The sequence below is a fragment of the Lagopus leucura genome, unplaced genomic scaffold (assembly GCF_019238085.1).
Source record: "Lagopus leucura isolate 7727_CA_CO unplaced genomic scaffold, USGS_WTPT01 Super-Scaffold_100157, whole genome shotgun sequence".
NCBI lineage: Eukaryota > Metazoa > Chordata > Aves > Galliformes > Phasianidae > Lagopus > Lagopus leucura.
Window position 1 is genome coordinate 45,520,992 of NW_024962334.1, and position 24,593 is coordinate 45,545,584.

Below are 24,593 nucleotides of genomic sequence, written 5' to 3' on the forward strand. Positions count from 1 at the left end.
TTTCTTTTGGTGGATACAGGACATATTTATAACACAGTGTCCTGCACTGATGACCCAGGCCCCTCTCAGTTGGGTTGTGCTTTTACCATCTGAAAGCAGACCTTCTAGATCTCAATCGATGGCACATGGTAAATACATCTTGAATTACTAGATCCTGTTGTTCTGGAGAAGGTTGTTCTCCTATTTGAAAAGGGTGTGGATGACATATTTTCTAGGTGCATTTTCCAGTTTTCCTGCATGCCAGAGGCTGGGCCTGTAGACATGCGATCATGGAAAGATTCCACTGCATGTAAAACTGCAGTGGGGAATCTGCAATCACTGTGTGCACTTTGTAGTGTGTTTGATACAGGCTGTATTCAAAATAAGCATTGCTCAGTGCTCCAGTTTAACCCTCACTGACATTTATTCCCCTCTCAGAATCAGCCACATCTCTCCCCACTGTTTTCATTTTGCAGGATTAAGCAAACTAGGCTTCCAGGCTTCTTTCTAAACCTTTCTAATCCCTTATCGGAGAAACCCTTTAATTCTTGTTTGCTTTGTATGAATCTTTTCTGAGCACTGTTTACCAGTGCATACAGGGTGCAGATGAGACCTCATCGACGCTTTCCCATTGCATTAATGCTTGCTGGATTCCACCTTTCAGGTTATGGATAAAATATTGCTAAATGCAATTGACCAGTGCAAGAGATCTTTCACAAGGTGGACAAAAGCAGTTTTCCCCTTGCAAATACCAGAGCTCCAGTGTAAGTGCCTGTTGCCTTCAGACAACTTAGTGGGTCTCTGATTGCTTGAATTGTTTTTTGCCTCTTTTTCAAATATGAGTTTTACATTTGATTTTGATTTTGTTTATTTTTCTTCATCCTGCCATCTTTTCTGTTTTGTCACATTCCTACAAAGCCCTCACTGAGAGATCTGCAGATCCACATGCCAGCTCTCAGCAGCATTTCTGAGCAGGGATTACTTTGGCCCCCAGTTTGATTGCTTTAATTCTCTCCTCTGTTCATCCACAGATGTACTCAAATTTCCATTCAAATATATCCTGTTAGGCATGGAAAAAGAAATCCCGTGTTGAATATCATCTTCATTAAACCTAAGGCAGAATGTTTACCTGGTCTAACTATTATATCTTTCTATAATGGATGGATAGATAGGCAGTGATAATCTTGAGCTCTAATGCTTCCCTAGTGCCTCACTCTAAGACATTCCTGTATCTTCATTTTTTTTTAATCGTCTCCTCTGTGTAGCCCTCTTGTTCTTGCTAACTCTCTTTTTAATATTAAACTACTAAACTAAACAACTAATATTTGTGTGTTTATGTCTCAACCTCTGTACTTGTCGTCGAACTCTCGTTTTGAACCTTGAGTATGTCATTTTGATCTCAAACCACTAGGAGGAAGCATTCAACAAGTTTCACTGCTCAGGTGCAGATCCCACTCTTAGCTGCTGATTCTATGATTGTTCTGAATAGGAGCCCGGGGGTCTGCTGGGTCACGTTTCTCTTTAAAGTGTGGAGGCACAGAATCTCTTGAAGAAATGCACAACTATTCACCTTTTCAAGCCGGCTCCACTGCTTCTGATGCAGCATGTTTTCATAGCCCCATCCTCAGAGCAGAAGATACTTCTAATATCCACGGTAATTTCCTTCCTGGCTATTCCATGTCTTTTAAATACCTTTCTCACTTGCATGCATTTTCCCACTGCTTTATGTGCTGAGGGTTACAGCGCATCCCCTCTGCTGTTACTTCTAAGCTGAACATTGAATCTCTTTTCATAACAGAGAATGCTGTTTGGTATTGCTTCTCTGCGTTTAATCCAGTTTTAATTTACAGTTGTTGAATTGCAAAGGCCTCTGGCAAATGGGAGGAAGGACCTCTGTTTGTTTTAAAGTGCAGTGCAGCTCCACTGATTTCCCCTTGTGGCTGAGAATCACTGCACTTGAGTGATCAATATGATCCCGTTATGATAATATTCTCAGTTGTAAAGTCACTACAGATCCTAACTTTTTTTGGTCAGTCCCACACAGTTCTTTCTTGTGTTGTTTTTTCCTCTAACTCCTCTTCTCTACAGAGAAGCTATGGATGTCCCATCCGTGGAGGTGCACAGTGCCAGGCAGGATGGGGACCTGGGCAGCCTAGCATGGTGGGGGGCAACCAGCCCATAGCAGAAGGTTGGAACTGAATAGGTCTTTTCCAACCTAGAGCCATTCTATGATCTAGGAATGGGGTGCAAGTATTCAAGACCCTTCCATTATTATTTATATAATTACTGTATTGCCATCAGTAGGATCCAAATTTAAGAGAGGTTAGGGGAGAACCAGAAGGATTTAAGAACATACCAAGAAGACTGCCTTCCCCAAAATGATGCCAGTCTTACTCAGAAGGGCTTCTGCACAAAGCAATATTTACCTTACATGTCATTGTCAATTCTTTGATAAACAAATCACTGAGGGCACCAAATTATATTTTGCATGGCAACAAACTGTAGCAAAATACTGGTGGGAAGGTTCAACCTCTGCTGCCATATCCGACTCTGATGTCATGAGCCAACATCATAAAAAAGGAGGCATTACTTTCAGAGCAACCCTAGTATTAATCAAAAATGCCCCTTCCTGGCAAAGACAAATTGTGTTTCCTATGTCCAGGCTGGATGTGGCTCTGGGCAGCCTGGTCTGGTGGTTGGCAACCCTGCCCATAGCAGGTGATTGAAACTAGATGAACATTGTGGTCCTTTTCAACCCAGGCCATTCTATGATTCTGTGATTCCCTCTGGGTATGTGATTATTTGAATACATAACTGCATACATAACATGATGCAATACCAGAACTGTTCAACACACACCCAAATCAATGGAAACAGAGCATGTGGCTCATTTCTGCTGCTCAATGGACCGTGCACAATCATATTTGGGAAAAAAATCATATTTGGGAAGCAGATATCTGGCAGAGTGGGGCAGGGAAATACAATCCCACAAAGCAATGTCTTCAGCTCCAAAGTTGTGGTCAATCACAACTAAGTAGATGTGTTTTAAAAAAATCACAACAAAAACATTTAATTTTATTAATTATTTTAATCATTTAATTTTTACTTATTAACCCTATTTTTTAGGGGGGGAAGGAATAGAGTCTCCTTGGGTCCAATGGCACAGAGCTTCTCTCATACAAAGCAAGTCCACTGTGCACCTATTTTAAAATTTGAGGAATTTAGTCAGAACTTCTTGAAAGTGCTATGAAGCCAGGAGAAAGCAGGGGAAACTTAAGGAATACCACAAAATAGATTAAAATTAAAAGGTATTATAAATATTATTTATTAGCAATCAGTGTTCAGACAGCCTTAACTATAAACAATATCATTGTTAAGATATATTCTACCATGTATAATAAAAAGAAATTTCTGTCCAAAGAGCTCACAATCTGAAGAGGTGAAGAAGATGGGAGAAAAGGGAGAGGACACAAGACAGGCCATCTAACTGCCATGTAGGCAAAGGGTGCTGAAGAGCGTAACCAGCTTGCTGCAGGTCACAAATGGAGTGTACAGCAGGTCCCAGCCATCTGCAAAGCCCAGTTTTCTTTCTGGCTGGAGGAAAGCTCATCTGAGCCTTGACAAATCTTTCAAATCCAACTGTACAGCTACAACTCAGTAACTAGGAGAAACACAAAACATATTCTGCTGACTTGCATGTAGCATGCTTGAAATTCGAATGAGAAATAAAACATCAAGGGTAATTGATGACTATCTCAGCTACATGATAAAGGATAACACAACAGCCGTTAGCAAAGTGCATGAGTTTAAAGCATCTATGAAGTACGTGTGCCAAGGACAAAAGACCACGTATTGTTTGCTCATGTGCTTCTCTGCAAATCCAAGCCTGTAAGGACACAACAGGGATTAAAACCTTTGCAAGGAAAGTGTGGTGAAGATCACGAGAGATCACCTGCACGCATTCATAAGAAGCAGCATCTGTGACAACATCCATGGCACTACGTTAACCCCAGAATCGATTGCCTCAACTCAGATTTCCCAACTGTCCACATTACTTGTATTGTGGTTTCTTCTAACCTGTGCAGGGGTGAAACACCTGTCCCTTCCATTGAGGAAGCAACATCAGGAGGGGGAATTGCCAACAGGATGGACCTACCTGAGGTCGAGGCCTAACCCCGTGGCCTTGGATGATGCCCACCACCTTGACCAAAGCAGATTACATGGTGCCCGCAGGCACTCCCTGTCTGAGTTCCTGTACAAGGGTTCAATACAACTTCTGAATAATAAGAGTTGCATTTATTATTTCGTTAAGCTGCAGTAACACAATAGCATACATGCCGTGACTTATGCTGCAGGCTGATCATATTGGAAGAAGTCCACTACACTGTGGATCATGCAGGGGCTAAGTTTCAGTTCCCAAACATTAAAAAAAATCAGCAGCCATTTATTTAAAAGATTTACAAGGAGAATATCAACAGGGGACTAAGGAGAAATTCTAGCCCCTCTCCCTTCTGCAATTTAAACAAAATGTAATACTCTTTTCTCTGGTCGATCTGTTGCTGCTTGAGCAATCTGTGTTTTGAATTAGACAGCAGGTGTGATGTCAGATGTGACATTATTTGTCACTGCTGTGAACATGCTGCCTTGGGAGCTGCCTTGAAGTAGTGGGATATCATTGATAGGACAGACTTAAAAACCTTTACAGCTTTTCCTGCCTGTATTAATACTGAACAAAGCTGAACATAGAGTCCAAGGCTAAAGCTTGCCCACTAGCATAGTTAAGTGATCAGGCTTAACCATGGCTAAATGATCAATTCTGACAGTTCCATTTTAATAGGGAAGGCAGCCTCGGTTGATGTGTATTTACAGTATCATCTTCTGTGAACATTTCTTAACAGCATTGTTACTCATAAACTATTTAATGTCCAGAGATTTTTGGTCACCTGTGAATTCGTTCTCAACTATCAGATTGCCACTACTGGCTCTTGTGACACTGTCATATGATGGAGGAAAGGATGCAGAGGATGAAGTTTGAGATCCATCAAGATTCCTGCCATAGTTTTCACCCATCATATAAGCTATGAGTCCTTCTCTTTCTGGAGCAGCATCACCAAGAGTGTCACCACTGTATGTTCTGTGTTGATACAAGTAAGAAGCATGCTTTATGGAGCGCTGGAGCAAATGACTCCTGTAGGCACGCTGGATGACTGTGGCAGAAACTTCCTCTTGTCTGTGTCTGAGTGTAGTGGAGATTGGCTCATAGGATTTTTTGGATGGATTAACAGCCATAAACTTCTCCTCCATCTGTACTTTCAGTTTATCCATTTCCCCAGAATCCCCTAACACTCGTTTGGTAAACGCAAACAAGATATCCAAGCAATGGATCCTATCTCCACTGACCATGGGCAGGTCCATTGCTATGAGTTCAATTTTGTTTGGTTTTGGTACACGTAAAGGTTCGACCAAAGCATCTGCAAAGTCTGAAAGTGCAGAGAAAGTTATGAACTGAGTTGCTTCAGGGTCAAACTTCTCCCAGATTTCATAAAAGATGTCAAAGTCATCTTCCCCTAAAGGTTCTGTACTTTCCTCAGTAGCAGCATTGAAGTTTTCCAAAATAACAGCTATGTACATGTTTACAACAATGAGAAATGATATAATGATATAACTCACAAAATAAACAATTCCCATTGCAGGTTTACCACACTCACCTACTCTACCAGTTATATTTGGGTCGCAATATGGTGGCCCAGTGTTTAAAATAGGACTGAGAAGACCATCCCAGCCAGCTGACGTTGTGATTTCAAAGAGACAGAGCATGCTGTTAGCAAAAGTTTGGAAGTTGAACATGTCATCAATGCCATCTTCCATCTTCACGTAGGCAAAGTTAGCCATGCCAAAAATGGCATAAATGAACATGACCAGAAAAAGCAAGAGACCAATGTTGAACAGAGCAGGTAGGGACATCATTAAGGCAAAAAGGAGAGTTCGAATTCCTTTGGCAGCCCTGATGAGTCTCAGTATTCGTCCAATTCGGGCCAAGCGAATGACCCTGAAGAGTGTAGGTGGTAAGAAATGTTCAAATGCTTTACCAATGCCAGAAAGCAGTAAGGCTACAAAGGAAATGGTAATAAATGGTTAGAATTTCACATTTCTTAGCTAGTTATAGGATGAAATTATAATATTATTTCAGTTGGAGAATATATAATATATGGGAGCTAACAGCTTAACGTTACAACCATCAATAGAAGTTCAAAATCAGCCATTATGAACTACATCCTTCATCCACTAGAAGACTGTATGTGTTGCACCAAGAATGGCAAGCATCTTCCTTTGCACAGCTTTAAAAAACTGTATCTGTCAACACTTGCTGACTAATGGTTTTCTCTGAAATCAACTGCATGAATTCTTCAACAAGTGCTGGTTATGTACTTCTTACTTTGATGTTAGCTGCTGACACTGTAGTGAGGTAGGTGTCAGTCTCTTCTCTCTGGTGACAAGTGGTGGAACATGAGGAAACAGCCTCAAATTACACCAGGGGAGGTTTAGATTAGATGTGAGGGTGAATTTCTTTATGGAAGGAGTGGCTAGGCACTGAGCAGGCTGTCAAGGGACGTGATGGAGCTGCTGTTGCCAGAGACATTAAAGAGGTGTGTGGATACAGTGCTCAGTGATGGGCTTTATAGTGCAATGCGATGGTTGGACTTCATGATCTTAAGGCTCTTTTCCAACCTCAATTGCTCTCTGTTCTACACAGCTAAACTCAGAAAACAAAATATAATAACAATGTCATGGTCATCACTTAGATAACATAATCAAGATGCATACAAGCAAAACCACTGAGGAACATCAGTGCAGTGCATGACACTGGCTTGAAGTTCATTCGGGAACACAGATCTAAGGGATTTTATTTTACCTTTAGTTTGCGTGAAGACTGACATACAGTAACATACATCTACATCATACAGACATCTAGTAACTCTAGAAGCAGAGGTCTGGCTTTTCTAAATTTAGATACTTTGAATGCATTTTTCTGGATCTTTGCTCCGAGAACTTAATTCCTTAAGGAAGAGCTATATTCTTACTGTGAGCCAAAATATAACTCACAATAATGAAAACAGTATTTTTTCTTCTCTTAAATGTCTTTTGTGATTTTGGCAGTCCTGGCCCTTGGAAAAGTTAAACTTTATGGCATTCTTCCACTGCAATCTCTTCACATAGAATCTAATACATTTGGGTTGTTCTTTTTTGTTCTGCTACACAGTGCAAATCTTTAATTTCAGCCATTTATGTCCATGTTTCCAGAAACAGAATTCTAACATCTATAATCTGACTCCAATCTTCATATTCTCTTTATATTTAAATTCTCTGTTAAAACACAGGTGACAAAAAGCATCATTTTTAACTGACCAAAGATATTGTAGTTGACACTGTATCTATAGCAGTGGAAATCATCATATAATGTAGTACATTATGTTGGCACGTTGGATCATTAATTCTGATTTTTCACAATTAGAAACAAGAACTTAAAAAAACTACTATGAATTATTTCATGTAAAACAGCCTTAATTACTTTTGCAATATTTGTATTAGAAAAACAGTATAAATTTTAGAAGACAATTTCCTATTATTTCAATAAAAAGCATGGTGGGTTTTTTAGATCACGCATTTCTTTTTGCTCACTATTTTGCAGTACTGTGGTTCCAATTTGTGGTTCCGTTTGAAGATGATAAGTTTAAACTATTTTTTTTTTTTTTAGAAGAATGACTAAATTATTAAAGAATTCGTCAATCCAGTTTTACTTACCAATAATTGACATGATCACAACAACTATATCAAATATGTTCCAGGCATTTGAGAAATAGTACTGCCTCAGAGCCACCAATTTCAGTATACATTCTGTAGTAAAGATAGCAACGAAGAGTATATTGATTTTGTTAAGAACGTTGGTCTTCGTGTCACTTTGTTCATAGGTTTCCACCATCATGGTGATCATATTAAGGCAGATGAGAATCATGATAACGATATCAAAGGCTTGATTTGTTGCAATGTCAAAAAGGAATCCTTGGTATCTATTCTAGAGGAAAACAAACACATCTGGCATCAGTTAGGAAAGTAGGGAATATTCATCTGTACATGCTTTCTGACAGATCCAATTTTTTTTGTTACTATGTCACTTAACTATGGTAAAGATAGAGAAATTTAAGGAACCCTGAATATTTGAAGTCCCTCCCATCCTGAAGTTTAATAACTTCTGAGCTGAATACAATCCTGAAAACATTGTTCAGAAAACTCAATAAATATTTAACTTCTAAAAACTTCCAATATAACTTTCTAGTATAGAATTGTCTTTCAGACCTGAATAACAATGTAAAGACTGTATTTACATTCAATACCTAAAATATGCATTTTTACATTAATTATATTGATTTCATAATGAATTTTCCTTTTGAGGAATTCATATATTCTTACCAATGGTCTTGGAATGGGTTTTTGAGGTTTCTTGGATCCCAACCTTTTCATGGCATTGTAATATTTTTTCTGTTCCTCTGTCATAAATATATCTTCCCCACCAAAGTATATAAAGAAATGTCAATGTTATTTGATGTGATAGCAGCACTGTTGTAGTTATGGATGTCTAAATTACTGGAAACAAGCATTCCTTTCTTTCCACATCTTGCTGGTACTAGCTCTCCTCACGATTTGTAACTGGGCTCAAAAATAGCAGAGTAGAATCAACCATACATTTACATGGCAAAGTCCTGGGGTGAAACATAAGTATCTCAGAAGCATGAAAACAAAGAAGCTACTGAAAAATACCTATGTAACAATAAGACTTTCCCTGGGTACCCACATGCTGTTCCTGTTGAACACACGAAATACTTGTGCACTTAGAAAGTATACAAAATACATTTTCTAGGAAAACAGACTCAGTACCAAGGCAGGGAGCAATATTTACAGGGGTGAAGTGCAGATGTCATTGCCTCTGAAGCATTGGGAATGGGCTGGGTGTTCCAGCTGTTGTGGAGCAGAAAGGAGCGTGAGCCTCACCCTGCATGCTACTTCTGCTTATGCTCTAGTAGATGTAAATTAAAGTTTTATAAATTAAATACAGCAAGGACATTATTCTCAAAAAGGCAGCATTGCTGGTTATATAGAAGGTGCCTAGGAGCACAATCATTATACTTATCTTTTTCTTTTGTTGGTTGAAATTGTCTATAATAACACCAACAAAGAGATTCAGGGTAAAGAAAGATCCAAAGATGATGAAGGTCACGAAGTAGAGATACATAAATAAACTGTGCTCCATTTTCGGCTGCTCATTTTTCTGCAGGAATGAAAAACAACATGAAACAAGACCAATAATAACACGGGTCCAATTCAGAATAATCTTCACATTGCAGATCCTCTAATAAATTGATTCCAGGAGGAACTTAAATTTACAGCTTTACTGCTAGTTCTGACAAAATCACTATAGTTTAAAACCACAAAATACCTCATGGTGCTAATGGTGATGCCTGACCACGTACATTATATGATTGCTTATCCAGTTTGATTCACTTGATTTGTTTGATTCTTGATGAAGTTTGGTCCTATGTTTTGAACCATATCACTGCAGCAGTTACAGCTTTATTCATAGCTCAAGTTTCATACAAGATGATGTGTGAAAGTAGGTGCCTCCGTGAAGTCCCCTGATATCTGACTTGGCTAATTTCAGTCATTAGGCTTCCAGTCATTAGGAGGGACGGTGAAAATTAAAGAGGTGCTCAGCTTACCAGAAGAGATAGTCAAGGTGAGCTGAAATCCTTCTGAGCATACTGACTAGATGCCCATCACCTATAGAGGGGACTTGGAGGTGAACTCACATGGAGACCTTACGCTGCAGGTAATTGCATTCAGGTGAATGCATCTGAAGTTGAATCTCACATTAGAGCAAATCAGCATCAGGATAGTGCAGGTTTATGCACAGAGAAAGTGCTTGCATTAGCTGATAAAAGGCATTACTGGAAAGCTCTAGCTTCACCATCAAGCATCACAGTGTAAAAATCACAATGAATTTGCAGAATCACATGGAGATGCTTAACACAAAACGTGAACTGACCTCTCGCGAGTCTACTGCTGCATACATGATCTCCATCCAACCTTTAAATGTCGCCTAGAACGAAAGATTATCAAAAATGCATTGAACTTGTAGAGTAAAAGTCTTCACATCATATTCAGCATCCAAATGACACTGGCTGGGGAAAGATGCTTTACTGTAGTCGTGAACACCTAAAACCAAATGACTTCAGGGACAATTATCACTGCTGTATGTGACAGCCTCTGCTCTTAAAGGAAGGAAAAGCCAGGCACGATGGAACAGACCACATTGTTCTATAATCCTGCCGTGACAAACCTTCACCAGTCTGGTCTATTAAGTGCCTTACAGCCCACATGGCTGAGCAAATCGGTAGTATATTAGGTCAGTATTCTATTCAGACATCCTTTCTAAGGCTGACTCCAGCTCTCAGGCTCATGGATTGGTTTTATTATCCAGAGAGGCTAGCACAGCACTCATCTGACACATATTTTATCCCTCTAAAAAAGCATGGTGGGGTCCAGTTTGTCCCAGTGTTTTCAGTTTTCATTCACTAACAGCACTGGTCTTTGATCAGCCAGCTATGAAGTAAGAACAGACTGTTAAATCCTGTTTTTCACCATCCATGGAGATGAGTTAGAGGTTGGCAGGTCTCTCTGACTTGACATTGGCAAGTGAAGGCAAGCAGCACTTACCACCTGCAGAAGAGCCAGGTAGCCAGAGCCAACATTATCAAAGTTGACTTTAACATTGACCCAGAATATTTTTCCTGTGTGATTCCATGCTTTACAGTCTGCTTTGTCATTGATAGAACTATCCAATTTTGAATTTTCTTCTGTTAGGTTGACACATTTCCCAAACTTCCCAGCAAACAGGTTGACTCCCATGATGCTAAAAATGAGCCAGAAGATGAGGCAGACGAGCAGAACATTCATGATGGAAGGGATGGCTCCCACAAGGGCATTGACCACCACCTGGGGTGAAATGGGAGAGAAAAATTGCACTTAGTTGAACAAAGATGGACTCAAGTATCTGCTCAGTGCAATCAGCTGATGTAAAAAACTAGGCTGTCAATTAGGTATGCAGCAATCGAAAATCTTATGTTTTCCATGTAAATATTCATCACAGCTGATGTGGGTACCTTGAAAAAAAGATTCAGAGATGTATAATCTTAGTTTCTCAATGGAAGGGTTGGAATGTTTCATTTTGCTGTGACCTCTCACTACAGATATGGACTACAATGTGAGTCCATCCTCTTCTGATGACTTTCCCTTGGTTTTTTTGGATTTTGCTTTCTTTATAACTTTTTATAACAGAAGATTTATGGGTTATTCTCCCATAAGCATTAATGCAAATGACTGTATTATTAATGCTGTGGAAAGTAGTATTTCAAAAGGATTGGTAATGACTTTCCACTAGCATTTTGTTGGACCTATTTTTTAACGTATCATCATTACACTTGGGGTCCACAGCTGTGATCTAAGGATCTGATTTGTGCTGTAGGATCCCAGAAGTAATTTTTGAGTATACACTAAGACATAACATTTGGCTTGACAAAATAAGACAGTGCAAAGTAATACAAATGCATCCAAATATTGCAGCCAGTGAATTTAGCATTCAGATAGCAATTTGATGGGCCAAAATGAAAATGAAAAAGAACTGCAAAGGTTTTTGGAAGCCTTGTCACAAGCATTCTGCATAGCAAGTTGGAAACTATGATAGAACCTGGTTCAAAATTGACTTCAGCCATGGAAAGCTTGTTGTTAAATTAACAGAATGCATTAATTTCTCTGCATCTTCAGTGACAGTATTGCAGAGAACTTGCAGCTTCACCTCCAAATGATACCCAAACAATTTATAGTTCAGTTGCATTGAGGTTGCATTCCCATGTTAATGTGTAATGGAGATACAATGCACATTTATGCTATCTATGGTGACAAATCTGAGTGTATTCCCTAGACCAGAGTTGAGTCCAAACACTGCCATGGTTCACCACTGCTCTTTCACATGATAGTATATAGAAGTTTCACATGTGACTGATTTCCTCTTCATTTGTGCAATGATAGATTTCTAATCAGTCACTTTCAATGGCCTCATGCTCCTGCACTCCTTCGATGGGCAAAGGCAGCCAATATACAGAAAATCAGACCTACTTTTTGTAAGAATAATTATATAGGGAAAAATAGTTTGGATAAAGTATGCCCGAGCAGCCTAAAGATTTTGTAAACCAATTCAGTAAAAACTTACAGAACAGAGATGATTCTTTCCTCTGAATTAGCCTTTCGTGAGCATCTAAGAATGAAAATTGCTAACTCCGAATTCTTTTCCTCTACTTCGTTTTGGCTTCTGTCAGTAAGACAGAAACATAGGAATGGCTGAGCAGCAAAGGAGTAAATTTCTTCCGGGTCTCATTTTAATTTCAACAGCATTTGAGATTGATCACTTGAGTTAAGTCTGTAAGGAGCAGCCAAGTGTAGAGGAGCTCAGCAAAGGTGCTCTCAAGAATTAATTTCATAAATCCCAAACTTAGCTTGGTGCAGGCATGAACTCACAAATATGCAGCCAAGTGTTACGATACCATTATGCGCTTATTACAGGCTTTATTTTGCATTCAGACTTACCCTCATCCCCTCAAATCGTGACAATGCTCTTAAAGGTCTCAGAGCTCGAAGAGTCCTAAGAGATTTCATACCATCAAGTGAACTATCTAAGATATTTATCAAAGAGATCTGAATGGGAAGACCAAACAAAGTATTAGTAACATTTTGGCACCTGTTTCTTTTATTCCTACCGAAAATAAGTAAATAAAATAAAATAACATCAGTGCCTAGAGTACAATATCGTGATGCAGTCATTAATGGAGGCAAGAGTGTTTTCTTGATTTTATGTCCAGAAAAGAATTGGTAATTGTGCTGCTAAGTCTTGCCTCAGGGTCTGCGTAGAGTCATAAAACCATAGAATGGCTTGTGTTGGAAGGGACCCTATAACTCATTCAATTCTGACCCTCAGCAGTGGGCTGGTTGCCACCCACCAGATCGGCTGCCCAGGTTTCCATCCAGGGATGGGGCATACAAATGTAAAAATGCTGGATGCACAACTTACACCTACAATGAAGAAATCAAGCCAGCACCAGGCATTGGTGAAATACTTAGTGAAGCCATAAGCCACCCATTTCAGGATCATCTCCAGAAAGAAGACGAAAGTGAACAATCTGTCGAGGAACAACAACACAGCTTTGATGGTTTGTCTCTCGTTTATATGAATGTCTTCAAATGCCTGAAATCAAGATATGCAAATAAATTACAAAGTCACAGATAAGCTTGAAACATGAAAGTCTAGAAACAAAAAGGCCTCTTCATCATTCTGCACATAGTTTACATAGATGTGAACCTCATCTTTTACTCAAATGTATGCCAGCTGGCAAGCTTGTAATTGTTCCTGTCCTTTCTTTTTCTTTTTCCTTAAATATACACATAACTCATGGACACATACAGACCATGCATTCTGGGATCTTAGGGAAGTACATTTTTAGATTTTTTTCTCAATAATTTTATACTTTCAAGAGAACTAAAGCACTAAATATCATTTACATATTTTAATGATATATAGAAACATTTATATTTCACAGCTGTGAAAGCCAGAAGAATCTAATGTGCAGTCAGAATGGAAACAGCTTGTGAGAGCTGTGTATATTTTTAGCATTGTTCTAATTTGTGATAGTATGAATAATAAAACTATGATAATTACAAGAGCAGATAAATGTCTGCTGCTTTTCACCTGGAGTTCAAAGATATATCCTGTGTTTTCTGCCAAATGTAACTTATCTGGGTGCTATTAAAGCTAAAAATGCTTGTACAGAAATACATGAAATTGTGCTCCACAAACCAGGGCTCCGCTGCTCAGAAGAATCATGAATATGATAAAGGATTCAAACCAGGAGTGCTCAACAATTTGGTAGCAGGTTTTCCTCAGATTCCACCATGTTTTTCCTCCAAAGTTTATGGCTCTCCCCTTACAGCAACGAAAGTATCGAACACAACCTGAAGGTGAGAGATAATGATTGCAAGTAATGAAAGCACATGCAGGTCAAGGGCAAATCTGATGTGCATTGTTCTGGTGCCCACTGTCAGGTGAGGTCTGATTTTATACTCTTCTCTTGAGTTAATTCAAAACTGATTTTGACTCCAGCAGAGTAGAGTTCACCTCACCTTTCTATAATTATCTATTCTTTGGTGTTCTGGTCTTCACCACTTAGAAGCAATCCTCTGGTTTTTAAGGAAAGAGAGTTTATTTTTCTGGTGGCACAATCTCTCTATTCATTACACAGAGACGATGCCCGAATCACTTGCTGACATCTAAAATTAAGTGAAATTAATCTCACCCTATCAGCTCTGGATTCCCAGAACAACAGGATTATTTTTGACACTTCACAACCACGTAATGACGAGAACCTTACCTTCTGAAAAACATTTTTCTGGAGTCTTCTTGTCTTCAGCAAACTCTGGAATCTGCCTCAACAGATCTTCAGGGTTTGTCAGATCCACTGTGCTGCCTTCGGAAGAGCTGACAGAGTCAAACTACCAAGCAAAAGAAGATCAGGTATTGATTCTCCCTACATTCAATTCCAAATGAATAAGATCGATGAGCAAATAAAATTCAAAATAAAAACTTTGTTATGTGCTAATATTTCAAGTAGAGTTAAGAATGAAATAGACTTTATGACTTTAAGTGTAAGCTTGGAAGTAGCAATAGGTGCATTCAAATAAGAGCCAAAGACATATATGTACAGTATCTATCCACATGAAACAATTTTTACTGGTTAATAAGCTCATAAAGTAGAGAGATTTAAACTTGCTTTCAACTACACACAGTCCTCAGCGGGCTAAAACCAGAAAAATCTAGGAAAATACATTCTAACAGGAGAAACAGATAAATATTCTGAATATCCGTTAGAGTATTTAAGCATTAGAAATTGGAATTGTATCATGTGTTATCCAGTTTGTTCCTTCAGACATACACACGAGTCGGCTGTTTGTTACAAATGACTTACTCTTGGATTTTGTTTGGGTTTTTTTGTGTGTGTATTGCTGAAGAAGAGCTCATTTTCTTGGATGTTTTCCTAATTCAGAATTATTCTTAATTTATTTATGAATCATAATGAGAAACTCATTTGTAATATTACTTTTCTTGAAACTGAGTTATTTATGACACAGGTTGGCTTGCTGGAATTTCCCAGTTTTGCTTGGGAGCATCTCTGTCCTTTAATGAAATATTTTGTGACCTTTTTTTTTTTTTTTTTTTTTTTTTTTGTAGACTAATTTGAAGAAATGGAAATCAGCAGAGAATTTTGTAAATTATTTATTTGAATCAAATCAGTTTGACACCTCTCCATTCCTAAATACTTATCTTTCCTACATACACATATATATTTTTTTTCTTAAAGATCAATATGTGGATACCCGGCAAAGGTTCATTTTCATTCACAGAAATCACATCCATCATTAACCAGCCAGACTGGCACAGTGCTGCTGCCACTACTGAAATCCAGTCCATTGAGTCCATGAGCAGAAATGTATCCAAGCCCAACCAGAACTGGAAAGTCAACATCATAAAAGCAATCTACATATATATACATATTTACCTCTTTATGCTCTGGTGATGATGGTTCAAGCTTCCTATCTTTTCCTAGGTAAAGCACACTGAATTCTTCAGAGGAAAGTCCTGACACTTTACTCCAGCTTCCTGAGGTTTTCCCTCTTTCCCCTCTTTGCCTCAGGTAATTTTCCTCCTGAAAATAATCTGTGGATTAGCAGGGTTCTCTTTTTCCTTTTTTTTGGGGGGGTGAGTAAATTGGAAAGAAAAGAAAAATACGTTGTACATTTCATTTAAAGGGGGATGCTCTGGACAGAAGTCATAGATATGATCCTTTTGAATGTGATATTACCTAGCAATAGAGATAGGGAAAATTTCCCTAAAGGCCATAGAGCAATATGGAATTAGTAATTCAGTGAACTGCTTATCACCTGGATCTTGAGACTACTTTTGCATAGGAATTAAAAGGGAAGCTTCATATGGGAAACACTGAGACAAGAAAAGGACATTTTAAAAGGCTCCAAGTGATCAATTTACCCTCATCCTAAACATTTCTAATTGGTTCAAAATTTGTTAACTGTGGAAATATGGGTCAGGTATGCCACCTTGTGCCACAGACAGTTTTTACCATGCATTTATCTTTCAGTATACGTGCACCCTACTATAGAATCATAGAATTATAGAACGGCTTGAGTTGGAAGGGCCCTCAAGGATCATCAGGTTCCAACCCCCTGCCATAGGCATGGTTGCCAACCACTAGATCTAGTACAAGATCTGGCTGCCCAGAACCCTGTCCAACCTGGCCTTGAACATGCCCGGGGGGGGTTTGATCTGGGAGGTTTTGATCCCCAAACAAGCAGATTTATTACCTGTTTACTGCAGTCTGTGTCTGAAAATGTGCTCAGTTTATCTTCATCTTCAAAACCCTCACTTGTATTCTCTTCCTCAGCAATAGGGACACAAACAAATACATTGGGATTGGTAATAAAATCATCAAGACCTGAGCATATTTCCCCATTTTTTTCAGCCCATTCAATATTGTAATTGTCTTTACAATTTTTTCTTTCTTTTCCCAAACCCAGTGGGTTCTGGGCAGTCAATTTGTTTTTCTTCTTCTGCGCTTTCTTTAGATGCTTGAGCTTTCCACAACAGGTGTTCCACATCACACTCTTCAAAAAGTGCAGTCCTTTATGAATCCGAGCAAAAGCAATCCGTAGATTGTTCATCTCTCCATCATCTTCTGCTGTTTGGAGGCAGTCAGTACTGAAGGAATTCAACAGCAGCGCAATGAACAGGTTGAGTACCTAAAAGTCATTGAAATAATGATAAAATAAAAAGTCTGGAAAATTGCATTCTAAAGTCTGAACTCTAATGCAGAAGACAGATGTTACAAAAGCTCAGCTTGACTGATCAAATGAAAACAAGGCAGAAATTAGATGGCTATAAAATCACAGAATGGTTTGGGTTGGAAGGGACCTCTCACTAGACCAGGTTGCTCACAGTCCCATCCAACCTGGTGCCTTGTACGTTTCCAGGGAGGAGCATTCACAGCCTCTCCGGGCAAGCTGTTGTATGACCAACAAGATTACAGCTGATGAACTAAATTTCCCTCTCAGAAAGCTCGATGTTCCCATATAACTCTTCCCCCTAAAAGTTACTTCAAATGGTGTATATTTATTTGATCAAAACAACTTTCAAACATTACAGTAGTAACAAATACTTTGGTCACCGCCAATCAGTTTAACGACAGCTCTCCTCATCAAACTAGAATTAAATCAGTCCTCTTTGGAAGTTTCCCAACTGGGATGTAAAATCAGATTCTGGCACAGCAATATTGTTAAACATACAACATTGCTGGAAAAAAAAAAATCAAAATCAAGAGAGGCTCAAAGTGAGGTTTTCTCCCTGTTTTTGAGCGTCGTCTTCTCCCCCACCCCCCAACTTATTTATTTAAATGCAATGGGAGAATGAAACAGAATTATTCATAAGTCTTCTGATCCCATTTGGGATTACACCACTCAATTTTTCACCTTTAAGAACTGGGCAAATAACACCTGGATCTACAGCAGGATCTTCATGGAAGTGACTGGCATAAGCTGTAGCTCTTGCTATGTAAACAGACTTCCAGAGAATTCATCTATACAGATGATTCTAAAAAATCCCAATTAAAGTGATACGAGTGTAGATTCTGTTATTGCTGATAAGGATCTTGGAAAACTTGAACATTTGAAAAAAAGAGCAGCAGCTCAATGGCAAAAGGTAAAACAGGCTTTTACAGACAAACAGACACAGGTAATTGTTCTAAATGTGCTTTAGGGATCTGCTGTTTATTGATGAAAAGGAAATCAAGTTAACTCTAACATCAACAGGATAAAGAGAAGAAAATATTGGAAAACTCACCACTAAATTTCCTATTACCATGACCAGCAGAAAGACAAGAAGGCACAGTGGTTTTTCAGCTACCACCATGCAGTCCCACATGGTCTCAATCCATTCTCCACACAGAATTCGGAAAATGACAAGGAATGAATGGAAGAAGTCCATCATGTGCCAGCGTATTTCACCATTTTTTTTAATTTTATCACCGTGGATCCTATAGCTTCCCCCAAAGAGCTGCACCCCTACTATAGCAAAAATGAAAACGGTGATTGCCAGGACGAGGGTCAGGTTACTCAGCGCACCCAGGGAGTTACCAATGATTTTAATGAGGGTGTTTAAAGTTGGCCAGGATTTTGCTAGTTTGAAGACCCTCAGCTGTGTGAAAACATAAAAAGTTGTGTTAGAGATCAGCAGAGATAACCCACCTTTCTGCTAATCAAACCTGTAAAAACCATTTTTTAGACACTGTCCGGAGATATAATGTTTGTGGCATTGTGATGCTAACACTTTTAGAAGAGTATTTATGGATTTATTTTCCCAAGAACTGAACAACATCGCAGAAATAAACCAACAACCTCCTTGAGGGCCTGGCTACCCTTAGTTCTGGTAAGTGCTTGGCCCACACAGGCAGGAATTTGTATAATGTGCTTGATGTAGAACACTGTGCTCAATTTATATGCAACACAAACGATCAAAGCTAGGGGACCAGCCATTGTGTTACAATAAAAGATCTTTCTTCCTGCAGCACAGCCCCTATCAGTCCACAGTACACAGTATGAATACCTTAACGTTACTTTATGACTATTTTTAAGTATTCTTCTTTCCATATTTGTATTAGGACAATTTTTCATAAGACTATTTGGGCTAGTATTTCATTTTTTACTTCTGATTATAACACCTATATTCTGGAAGATAATTTTTTTTCTGAGTACTTCTTACTGTTTTAAGTGGAAATGTATACAGCATTAAACTTCAACTCTAACATTACAAGTTTAACGCTATGTTTCTTATTCCCACTGCTGAGAAAGTAAATAATTTCTGCATCTTAACTACAAACAACAGAAGCATTCTCTATTATATTCACAATATAATGTTGAATAGAACGATGTATGTGTAAGGCCTACCAGTCTAAAGGACCGTAAAACTGTCAGGGTTCCTCCTTTTCGCCTTTCTTTTTTGCTTCCGTATCTGGGTAAACTCAACTCAATTAAACTCAATGTGACAATTATGCTGTCAAAAATATTCCAGGGCTGCTGAAAATAATAGTAGGGATCTAGAGCAATGATTTTTAAGACCATTTCTGCGGTGAAGATTCCTGTAAAGATCTGTAATCAAGAAAACAGTAGCATCAGCCTAAAAGTTACCTTTAATTAATCTTATCTTTAGAATATATTTCTGTCAGTACTGCAAAATTCACGGATGCATCGATAAACCCAATTTTTATGAACTTCTAATGTACTTTCTGTTAAAATGGGAGAGTTGTTTTCTACTTGCTCAGAAGTACATTAGAACTGCATCAATAAAATCTTGGAGTCGTCTGTCTTAGAAATGTATGCTTTATAAGTACAGAGTTTGCTAACCTTTCATTTTTACAGCTAGTCTTTGTATCTCAAGTGAAAACACACATCAATCAGTTTTTGGTATGAAAGGTCACGTGGTTGAAAATTCACTTACCGAGTTGCCCACATTAAGCATTAATTTAAAATTATGTGTCATATTATTGTGTTCCAGTGCCATAAACAAAGTATTCATCACAATGCAGAGCGTTATGGTGAGATCAATGAAGGGATCCTTTATGAAAGCAGCCACTTTTTTCTTGATTCTCAACCAAAGTGGACAACAGTTCCAAATCAGATACTTTAAAGCAAAATCTTTCAGGACTCTTGGGCATTTCTGTTGGGATTCTTCAAGTTCTAAGAACAAAAGAGAACTCCATTATAGTTAAATAATTGCTGCTAAGCAAGATGGTGAAAAAAAATCGCATCAAGTATTCAAAAGACAAGAGAATAAAAAAGGAACCTCAAAATTCAGTTAGAGCCCCAGAGCTTCCCTGCTCATGTAGTCCCTACATCAGTCCAAGGGTAATGTAGCAGCTAAAACACATTTTCCTAATATCCAAACTGAATGTTAGGAAAAACTTCATAGAAAGAGTGATTGGGCACTGGAGCAGGCTGCCTGGGGAGATGGTGGAGTCACTGCCCCTGGAGGTGTCCATGAACTGTGGAGATGCAGCTCTGAGGGACATGGTGAGTGGGCATGGTGGGGGTGGGTTCGTAACTGAACCAGTTGATCTTAGAAGTCTTTTCCAATCTTAATGATTCTATAACTTCATCTGATCCTTGTGTAGACACGTAGGACACTGACTGTAATCGCTGCTAACATCTTTGCCTCCACTGACTCCCTAGGGAGTAAACAGCAGATCCAAATGTTCAGATTGTGGATGAGACAAAACCAAACCACAGCATCTCGAGCTTCACCTTAGGCCAGTTCCATTGGAAAATTCTATGACTATCATTTCTAAACTGATGCAAGCAATAACACATCTCCATTTTCTAAAAGTAAAACATGGAAAGGAAGCTGTTCTGGTGGTCTCATTTACAGGCTCTTGGTCAAATATAACACTCCTCCCTTTTTTGAATATTAGTGTGTGCTCCAAAACACTTTTATACCCTGAAGTCTTGTGCAAATTCGTAGACCAACTAGAACCAACTAGACCAACTAGAATCATTCCTACCATGCTTGTATTGAGCTTTAAGTAAACTGATCTTCAAGGATGTGAAAATTTCTCAAAAGTCTGGTAATTTAGAACTGACTTACCTTTTCTTCTTTGGACCTGTCCTTATTTCTTCCCACAGTTTAGATTTAATTTCTGCTCCAGATTCAAGTTCCAGATTCCACCCCACACTAGTTATCCCAGTGTGATCACACTGTCTTAACTCCAGGTTTAGCACTTTTTTTGGGGGGGGGTTGGAGATTCGTGATCCTTGAGGTCCCTTCCTACTCTGGCCATTCTGTGATTCTATGATTCTGTGAAATGCCTTCTTTAATCATGTGGTACAGATCTAGAACAGCCAGCGTTCATATCCCAGCAAAGACAACCTCCCTGCTCCCTATTCCAATGCTCATTCTCAGGTTAATCCGTGGCCACATGAACAGGGTCCCAACAGCAACGGACCCAGTTCTGTTTCCATCTCAGTACACCACTGAATATCTGCATTTTAAATTTGAAAGCCAGGCTTCGGGTGATGTATTCCAACTGTGATTTTTCACAACAGTGTGAAAACAGAGAAATTTAAGAAAAAGGATCTCCCTAACACAGAACTACCAGGCTCGCTATAGATCATACTTGTTCTCCACAAATCAGTGATAAAGCTCCACATCAGGGACACACAAACACGTATTTCATTCTCATTGTTGTCCAGCAAACAATGGAAATTTAGGCTGATTTTTTTTTTTCCCCAGAAAGATATGAAACTACTAGCAAAATAAGTCGGTAATATAGCCTTCAAAAATTCACATAGAATGGTCATAGAAAACGCTAAGTGCTCAGCCTCCAGGAATTGCCACAATTAATTCTGCTTGTGTAATCTTAATGACTGAGTCTGCATGCATATTCATGATGGAGTAGCAGCCACAGGGCCAAGAGAAGAAGCCACTGCCCCAATCCTGCTTATCATGTCCCAGAGGAATTCCTCCCAACTATCATCACTCCAACCTCTTCCTCAGTCCTATGAAATGTGATATGAAAGGCAAAGGATAAGTTCTAATACATGATGAATGTACTATAATGCATTCTTTTTAATGAAAAAAGGGCATAATTAGTCATGTAATTCCTAACTATACATCTATAAATCTCTGTTAACTTTTAAGAAATGTATTGATATTTTGGTCTTTTACCCTAGCATTACCTCAGAATTGAAATAAGCATAATGAGGAGCCACTTACCCTCTAAGACACTGGTAATTACGCTGACTGCACTTGCTGCCCTTTGCCTTTGAAATGTCTCATTAAAGTACTCCACTGATAGCTGAGGATGTAAATGCATCATGCTGCTCTCATCATTCACAGCTGGCTGCTTAAAGAAGTAAACACAATTAGGGAGATACCACAGGAATAAAATGAAGTAGGATGCAATGATGGGTAACTATGAAAGTTAATAGGAACAATGACATGCAGCCAAATAAATGTACCTGTCTACAAGATGTAATAGTGTTCAGAACAAAGGTCCTACACATCAGTAATACTGCTACAGTAAATGGATCCCTCAAGCATGTAACAGCAACAGGGCAAATACAAAGCTTGGAAATAGATGTGAGGGCAAACAGATCCAGCAGTCTTCCAGAGACTAATCAAAATGGAGGGAGATGAGTGGTAAAATAGTAACAGCATATCTCTACCCATTTGCATGGGGGACTTACAGAAAAAGCTATTGATGCTAAAGGTGCTGTATAGGAGAAGGACCTAAAGGTGCTGCTCAAAACAATCATCCTGGACAGGGTAAAGGATAAAACAACCTGCTGAGTTACGATGTCAGCACTAGTAACCCAGCTAAAGAAGTATACATGTATGTGGAGAAACCGTAATACAAAGATATACTTAAAATAGCATTTTTCCTTACCAGATCACCCTTCCCCAGATCTTCCATTACTGGAGGAAGCATTATCCCCTCAGAAGGGGCTGTATCTAAGCCATGCACCTTGCCGTTCCCTCCTCCCATCACCAAAATGGGGCCATTGCAGTCGTCCACGTTGGCCCGCTTGCTGCTCTGCATGCAGCTTGGGGTGGCAGGGTGGGAGCCATAGCTCTTTTGGCTTGGCATGCTGGAGCGTCTTCCCACCTGTGGCACTGACATTGACCTGCCTTGGATCTTGTTCTCCCCTGTGCTGTGGGGTTCCTCATCAGCGGAATCCGCTTTGGAATCAACTTCTAAAGCAGGTATTTGGAAATTGAACACACTGCCATGGCTAAGCCTGCGTTTCACCTGATTGCTGTTGGCACCATACAGCAAGCCCAGGAGGGACTGAAAGACCAAGAAATAAATAAAAGGAGAATGGCAGGATATCAAATAGAAGATTTGGGAAACAGATTAAAGTTTAGAGTTTCATAACATTTCTTATCAACCGTAGCAAGTCCAAAACCCTTATTTAATTTAGATTATTCAAGAAGGATTTTGTTTAGGTTTTAAAAGACAGATAATAAAATACTGCTGGCTTTATCAGCTATTTCTATGATAAGCATTATATTCACATTTTAAATAAGAATTTTTAAAAAGAAAATGATGGCACTGGAGTTAAATTCTGATATTCATTCACTTTTTCTATTTCAGTGCTACAGACAATTTATTTTAACTGCTGTTACAACTTTTCTTCCACTCTTTGCTTATAGCATTTTTTTTTCAAAGTAAAGTTTACATAATTCCTCCTTATCTCATAAGGTTGTTTATTTTAAAAGCTAAAGAGTGATCAGTGTTTGCAACAGGATTTACTTCATGCTTGCAAGCAATTAATTTTAGCATTAAAATTGTAAAAGCTGCAAGGATCTCAGATTCAGACAATAGATTACCAACTTTCGTTGACTGTCTGTGAGCTGTGACTTGGAAAACTGTTCTTCTTCATGCTCTTCTATCCCCAAGGACTTATTTCTCTTTTTCCTGTTGCTTCTTTCTTTGATTTCTTTGGCAGACAAAGGAGAGCCTTCAAAGGAGCTAATTGACAGGATATCAATCCCTTTCGCAGTCAATGACTAAAATTAAAGCAAAAACACAGGTGGCATTTTTGCTGGTACTTACAAAATAAGTGGCAAGAAAACACTTCCGTGCTCTATATTATTTTTTCTTAGCAATCTGTGTTTCATAAAAGTTGGTAAAAATCTTCCAATATGTGATAACAGTAAAAGAAAGAGGAGAGAAATTTTGCAACATATGGAGCAGCGAACAATTTGCTATTTGCAGTATGTTACATGATCGTGTGTATGGCGCCTGCCGGGGGCAAAATAATCACACTAAACTCCTATTCCCCCATATGGCATAATTACTTACAATAAAAATACTCAGCTTGAAAGTCATGCTGTAGAATATATATTTATTTCCCCAAATAAACACTCAAAGAGTACTGAAATTCGGTCTTGCCACTGGGTGTCCATAGGACTGCAGTCACGCTGTGGCTCACTTGCTTTCCAATATGAATTTAGGATTTGAATGTTTTCAAAATGCAGAGCAATATTTCATTCCAGAAGCTTCTAAACTATGTAAGTTACAAGTGACTTTTCACTAAAGTACAGTGGTCTTGGATGTTAATACACGTAAACACCTGAATAATTTATATTCCTCTGCTCAGCAATCCACAAGGATGAATCAGAAGATAACCATATGTTACATTGGAAGCTGATAGTTTACGGAATTTTATATTTTCCAGTTTTTTAGATCTCTTATAACAGATTTTAAAGATCATTATCCATGAAAAAGGTCATTGGAAAAATATGGAAAAAAAAATGCAGCAGAACTAGGAATTTCTCCTACATCTCTAAGAATCACTGCTTTTAACAACATTTCCCCTCCCACAGATAACTA

General features: G+C 38.7%; 1 protein-coding gene across 1 annotated transcript in view; it reads right to left on the bottom strand.

Moving 5' to 3' along the window:
- Positions 1-4,830: 4,830 nt before the first annotated feature.
- Positions 4,831-24,593, bottom strand: part of LOC122189323 (sodium channel protein type 5 subunit alpha-like) — a 29,103-nt gene continuing 9,340 nt past the window's right edge. The window contains exons 10-27 of the mRNA XM_042888428.1: positions 23,588-23,767; positions 22,644-23,045; positions 21,971-22,097; positions 19,700-19,938; positions 19,150-19,350; positions 18,047-18,400; positions 16,516-16,950; positions 15,696-15,839; positions 14,511-14,631; positions 13,940-14,094; positions 13,148-13,330; positions 12,676-12,783; positions 10,750-11,028; positions 10,079-10,132; positions 9,167-9,304; positions 8,449-8,553; positions 7,783-8,053; positions 4,831-6,089 (exon numbers count right to left, since the gene is read on the bottom strand). Of these exons, the coding sequence (XP_042744362.1) occupies positions 4,894-6,089; positions 7,783-8,053; positions 8,449-8,553; positions 9,167-9,304; positions 10,079-10,132; positions 10,750-11,028; positions 12,676-12,783; positions 13,148-13,330; positions 13,940-14,094; positions 14,511-14,631; positions 15,696-15,839; positions 16,516-16,950; positions 18,047-18,400; positions 19,150-19,350; positions 19,700-19,938; positions 21,971-22,097; positions 22,644-23,045; positions 23,588-23,767 (4,692 nt within the window). The 3' untranslated portion in view covers positions 4,831-4,893. The remainder of the gene's footprint in view (positions 6,090-7,782; positions 8,054-8,448; positions 8,554-9,166; positions 9,305-10,078; positions 10,133-10,749; positions 11,029-12,675; positions 12,784-13,147; positions 13,331-13,939; positions 14,095-14,510; positions 14,632-15,695; positions 15,840-16,515; positions 16,951-18,046; positions 18,401-19,149; positions 19,351-19,699; positions 19,939-21,970; positions 22,098-22,643; positions 23,046-23,587; positions 23,768-24,593) is intronic.